Source organism: Triticum urartu, unplaced genomic scaffold (assembly GCF_003073215.2).
Source record: "Triticum urartu cultivar G1812 unplaced genomic scaffold, Tu2.1 TuUngrouped_contig_5724, whole genome shotgun sequence".
Lineage (NCBI taxonomy): Eukaryota > Viridiplantae > Streptophyta > Magnoliopsida > Poales > Poaceae > Triticum > Triticum urartu.
This window is the reverse complement of record NW_024116422.1, coordinates 1-6,476: the sequence shown is the minus strand read 5'-3', so window position 1 is coordinate 6,476 and position 6,476 is coordinate 1. Positions and strand designations below refer to the sequence as shown.

Here is a 6,476-nt window from a genome sequence, read left to right as displayed (position 1 = left end):
CATTGTATTGAGATCCAAAAAGAGAGAAGAAGCCATCTAGCTAATAACTATGGACCCGCAGGTCTGAATTAAACTAACTCACACTTCATGGGAGGGGCTATGGTGATGATGTAGAAGCCCTCCGTGATCGATGCCCCCTCTGGCGTAGCTCCGAAACAGGCCCCAAGATGGGATCTCGTGGATACAGAAAGTTGCGGCGGTGGAATTAGGGTTTTGGCTTTGTATCTAATCGTTTGGGGGTACGTAGGTATATATAGGAGGAAGGAGTACGTCGGTGGAGCAACAGGGGGCCCACGAGGGTGGAGGGCGCACCCCCTACCTCGTGGCCTCCTCGATTGTTTCTTGACACCCACTCCAAGTCTCCTGGATCACGTTTGTTGAGAAAATCATGTTCCCGAAAGTTTCATTCCGTTTGGACTCCGTTTGATATTCATTTTCTTCGAAACCCTAAAATGGGCAAAAAACAGCAATTTGGGTTGGGCCTCCGGTTAGTAGGTTAGTCCCAAAAATGATATAAAAGTGTAAAATAAAGCTCATTAACATCCAAAATAGATAATATAATAGCATGGAGCAATCAAAAATTATAGATACGTTGGAGACGTATCAGTCGGTGGAGCTCCAGGGGGCCCATGAGGCAGGGGGGCGCGCCCCGGGGGGTAGGCGCGCCCCCCACCCTCGTGGACAGGGTGTGGGCCCCCTGGCCTTGATTATTTCGCCAGTATTTTTTATATATTCCAAAAATATTCTCCGTTGATTTTCAGGTCATTTCGAGAACTTTTATTTCTGCACAAAAATAACACCATGGCAATTCTGCTGAAAACAGCGTCAGTCCGGGTTAGTTCCATTCAAATCATGCAAGTTAGAGTCCAAAACAATGGAAAAGTGTTTGGAAAAATAGATACGTTGGAGACGTATTAGGGTTCAAGATTAACAAGAGCCCCCGAGTTTAGAGATACTAAGGGGGAAGGAGCCAAGCCTTATCGAATACCTGACAATGCGTCTGGTCAGACCCTCCAAGAATGGTAAGCAATGGAGGTGGCCTAGCCGAAAACAGGAACTCTCTAAGAGAGATATTCGAGTGGTCGATCCTGCAATAGCTTTGGTTGTGTAGCAGAGGGGTAGGTATAGCAGCAATGGCAGAGACATGTCGGCGGTGACATGGGTCATGAAGTTGGGTTCCTTCCCTCACTATAGCAAAATTTGCATTGTTTAGTACTGTAGCTAGTGTTTGGCATCCGTCTTGCCTCACTACCGGACTGCCCCCCCCCTAAGCCGACGGCCTCCAGCCGTCGGCATAGGCCCTCCCCCGTCGGCTTAGGTCTATGCCGACGGCCATCGTCGGCATACACCCGTCGGCGTAGATCACGTCAGCGTAGTTGTGTCAGACTATCGGCATAGTAAAGCCGTCGGCATAGGCATATATGCCGACGGCGTCCGTACGGCCGTCGGCATATATACACCATTGGCAGAGATTATCACCTGACGGCAACCGACGGCGCCGTCAAACACGCTGACGAACCGCGAGCTGCCACATGGTAGAGGTATGCTGACGGCCAGGCCGTCGGCATACCTCGGTCACGTGGCGGCCGCTGGGCGCTCCTGGACATAGCTATGTTGTTCTATTTTTTAAAATTTGCTCTGTTTTCTCTGTTTCAATTCAATTTGACAGCTTTAAAAACCAGAAAATATGACAATATCCATATACACACAGAAATAAGACAGATCAATAGATCATCATCAAGTTCATCATCATAGAGATACTCAAGATCATCATCATCATCTAAAGATACTCAAGTTCATCATCTAAAGATACTAAAGTTCATCATCTAAAGATCCTCAACATCATCATCGTCGAAACACATCAGCCAAGAAAGCCACCACCAAGACCGCCACCGCCAAGACCAGCACCACTCTACCAGATCGGAGTGATTGGGGTCGACGAAGCAGGAGTCGAGCCACCGGTCCCCTACATGTTTGAGAAAAGATTCTAACGGTAAATATGATATGATAGTGTTGAATGAATGAGAACTAGTTTGTCAGCAGTTAGGCAAATGTACTACCGGAGTATCACTGCCTAGTGCCACCCATTCATCGAACGTGGGAACGTGTGGGGGTTCTCCCGCAAGTGTTGGTGCGGGTCCCATTTGTGGTGGATCCGTGCGGTTAGTCCAAGACGCCAACATAGCCTGGATGTTAATTAAACAAGCAAATTAGAAGGTCAGAAGAAATGAAAGTGAAAATTTTAGCTTGGTTTTAAGAGGGCAAAACTAACCGTCATCATCTGACGGTTGTAATCATCGTTTGCCTTCACTCGTTGCAAGTACTCCCGCACCTCGAGATTCCTATGCTCGACAAAGGCCTTATATGCCTACAAAATTTAGGTTGTTTTTAAGTGGGCAATGCTGAAAATAAACTGAGAAGGTTAGAGAGAAAGAAGATAAGAGGGAAATACTTACAACATGCTGGCGGGCTAAGGGAGGCTGCGAACGCCCCGTACTCTCTAACAGGCTCGGTTGGTAGCCCGAAGCCTGGACCCAGTTGTCGGCATAGCTCTGAATAGGCTGACGGGCGTTGTCGGCATTGTTTCGGCCGTCGGGATAGCCCCCCCTGTTCCGGTAGTGTCTGGGTCCTGCCCCGATCTTGATGCAACCATTGTATGGCGGGCTAGCATCAACACATTGAAGCCGGCTAACCAAAGTAGGGATTACGGGTGGAGGCTAATCAAACTTTTCTAGATAGTATATGCTAGCAGCGGTGATCCTTTTTTAGTAGCTGTGGAACTCAAGATACGTTGAATCAAGATCAAACAATTTAGAAAAAGATTTGCAGTCTAAAAAAATCATTTAGTGTTTTTCTTTCAGTTTTGCTAAAGTGCTCTAGATAGACTTTTTCTTTTCTTTGCGGCACACAAAGAAGTACACATTTTAGCATGTAGATATCTGTCAAAACTTCTAACTTGGGACTCCTGCAAAAATCTCCTATCGTGAAAATGGACACACATGCAAGTTCACGCGCCCACTCGTCCCAGCCTATCTATGGCATCGATCTCACTCCCTAGTGTCACCTATTTAGTGGTAACACTCGTGTAAGGTACATATGGAATGAAACCTCATCAAAAGCTCTTGTTCATCTGCTCACGGAACCTTCTGATGAACATTTAAGCAGCCTGGTCGATATCGTCGTCCATGTTGAATGCCAACTCCGCAGCCTCCTGGTTGCTCCTAATTGCATCCACCACCGAGGGCTCATCTTCATCATCGTCATTGTCGTCATACCCATAAGTGTAACAACAATTATCACCGTCGCTGAAGATCGGGTGAAGTGTCCAGTTAGGACAGCCACCAACACCATCATCTTCATCAAACTGTGCTAGATGGTGAAACAGATCATCAACCATCCCATGGCATGCCTGCCTCTCGACCTTGCGGACCAAGGTCTTGTGGTAGTCCACCTTGGCACCCTTCTCCTGATTTTCCACAATGAGAGTGTGGATCCTGTGAGAGATGGCGCCGATCGTGGCCATCCTGCGGTGGGGCGAGGTGAGGATGCGGAGCCTGGCCATGACGACGCCGGTCTTGCTTTTGCAGATAGCCGCCGCCTTCTTCAGGAGCACTGGGGCCTTGCCAATCTTCATCTTCATTTCTGAGAGGTGGCTAAGCTAGCAGCTGCTTCTCAATGGCAACAACTGAGGAGCTAGACTGCCTCAGGCTTGGCAAGCTGGTTTGAGAGTGAAGGCCTTGTTGAAGCTCTCCAAGGGTGTTGTTATATCCATGAAACCGAGAGCAACGCCACTAACTGTGCCGCTTATAATTTGGTAATGTTGTGATCATACTCTTGGTACTCCAAAGCGTGTTAAATGAAAATAGCATTTGGAGAAAACAAATTGAGCACATGCATGTGGAGTGATGAGCACTATAAGAATACTGAGAGTGGGAGTGATTAAATAAAGAAGCAACGGAAAGCTATAGCAATGTGATATGCGCGAGGAGTGATATGGAGAAAGTGTTACAGTATAATTAGGCCATAAAGGACACAGTGGGATCGAATTGTCTCCCCTAAATTATTTACTTTGGCGGTCTCCGTTGCAGCCTGATGATCAATCATCATGCGCCCACCGGGTCCCTGCCTTTTGTGACGCTTTGCCAAGCATGAGACTGTCACTCAAGCCATATTGGAGTTAGAGTGGTCTCGGACAGCACGTTCTCCTTGCTCGCTTCACTGTGCGACAACAACCACATCAACAACGGGAACATGTTGTGCTTTTGAAGATTTGTAGCCTGTGGATAGGAAACGACAACTGATGCTGCAACACTCCTTTCTCAAAAGAAGAATAAATCGGTGCAGGGCCAGCCCCGTTATTAGCATGAAATAAGAGTTGGGGCCCTCTCTGGTTTAGCAAAAAGATCTCAGCTAGCTAGCTAGTCTCAGTTTTAGAGGAATTAAAGGTGGTGCTATAGCTTGTCGCTTTGACTCCAGGTGTTCACTGTAGTTTTTTTTTTTACTATTGCCCAAAATCAGGTACATCTTGCATATTTGCATGCCAGCAGTGAAGCATCGTTCTACAGTTCACTGAATTCAAGGTGGGTTCGACGGTCCGATCAATAGGACCCATACCTCAATGTCACGGACATAAGTATGGCATATATGTTATTCAAATATTATCTGATCAAAACGGTGAACAAACGGCCAACATGTTCCCCCACATTATTACATTTCATCGTTCACGCATCGTGAAATGATGAGTTGTGTTGCAAGGGCAACAACATAAACCAAAAAACTGACGAAATACTTTCCTTCCTTGCTACATTGTAATCGTTGAGGTGGATGAATGGGTGTGCAATATATACATGACATATATGAATGAAATGGATATTTTACTAAATTTGTTGTCTATGTGCAATAAACTTATTATTAATGTGATGTATGTGACATGTTTGAAGTAGAATTTATATCATGTGCATGATGTGTATGAATTGGTGTGTGGTGTACTTATGTTGTGTCTACAGCACTCTGATGTCAAATTCATGTTATATGTGTGCCGGGTATATGGGCGGAAGAGCAGGGTTTGCTGAACCAATATTTCAGCCCATTCAAGTTGGCCGCGCATAAAGAAGATGTCGCGGATGAACACATTTTTCCAAGAGACATGTTCAAAAAAGCGTCTCAGAATGGTCCAAGCCTACCTTGTGGCACTTATGGTAAGCAATCCAAAGTTCCAAACTTGATGAAAAAAAGAAAGGTCCCAGTCTAAGATGGATCTTGGGCCTGCAACCCAAAGGAGGTACCTATTCCGCTATTCAAGACCTCTAAAAGTGCTATGTCGAGAAAACACAACAAATAGCTAATTTAAGACTGGATCGAATAGGTTTTTGTGTAGTAATGAAAAGAACATATGTTAAGATACCAGCCATCAATATTTAAATAATATAATCCCTTTTTAAAATTTCTCCAAAAAGTCATGAAAAAATTCTTTCTTTATTGTCTAATTAAAGCGCATATATTAAGAAAACTATGAGTGCTAATGTGTGGAAGTACATATAGATTCATTACTACATAAATATATTGTAAGATTATTTTATTTTCCAGGGATGTTCTCATCATAGTAACAGTTGTAATTTTGTACAAGCATATTCATATGAAATAATGGTTCAATACTTATTGTAGGCTCTGGAAACCATGTTTAAATCTCAAATGACACCATATAAAAAATATACAGAAAATTAGTGGCGCAAATGCACGAATCACTTTGATATATAGTTTTCTCAAAGCGTCTGCTCTAACTTGTATTGTTTCACTAGTACGTGCTATTTCTCCCAAAGAAAACTCATTTGTGGATGGTAGAAAAATAAATCCTATTTTCCGTTGACAACATATGTCCATCTCCTTTTCTCCCTACCTAAATACGGTATGCAAGTCTCACACCCACCATCTACTAGCAGCCGATATACAACTTGATATACGCTTCAGACTAATTTGCCATGCAAGCTGGTAGACATTGACACACAAGATCACTAGAAGTTCTGATTCATCCGCTTCCGAAACCTTGTGATGAACATATCAGCAGCCTGATCGATCTCATCGTCAATGCTGAACTCCAAGCCTTCTGCCTCTCGGTTGTTCCGGATTACATCCATGACCGACGGTTGGTCGTCAACGCCTTCATCACACTCATCAAGTAGCACATCGCCATCTTCTTCATTGTCGTCGACCTCGCATTTGTGGGTGTAACAACAGTTGTTATCATCGTCGTTGAAGATGGGGTGTAGTGTCCAATCAGGGCAGCCACCATGACCATCATCCTCTGGATCAAACAGTGCCAATTGATGAGAGATATTAACAACAACCTCACCACCAGGGAGCGCTGGCGTCTTCCGGACCTTGTGCACCACGAGAGCCTTGTGGCAGTCCACCCTGGCACCTTTCTCCCGGTCAGCGGCAGCCACCAGCGCCTGGATCCTGTGGGGGGAGGCGCCGGC

The 6,476-nt window shown here is 45.2% G+C and overlaps 2 protein-coding genes across 2 annotated transcripts; both read right to left on the bottom strand.

Annotated features, from left to right (window-relative positions):
* Window positions 1-2,831: 2,831 nt before the first annotated feature.
* LOC125529614 lies at window positions 2,832-3,755 on the bottom strand. Its single transcript, XM_048694028.1, has one exon. It carries the CDS (start codon window positions 3,638-3,640, stop codon window positions 3,158-3,160), a length of 483 nt encoding a protein of 160 aa, XP_048549985.1. The 5' UTR covers window positions 3,641-3,755; the 3' UTR covers window positions 2,832-3,157.
* A 2,080-nt stretch (window positions 3,756-5,835) lies between these two features.
* On the bottom strand, window positions 5,836-6,473 carry LOC125529613 (the record flags this gene model as incomplete). Its single annotated transcript, XM_048694027.1, has 1 exon — window positions 5,836-6,473. A coding segment is annotated over one exon (462 nt), but the record flags the coding sequence as incomplete, so codon positions are not given.
* Between the last annotated feature and the right edge of the window lie 3 nt (window positions 6,474-6,476).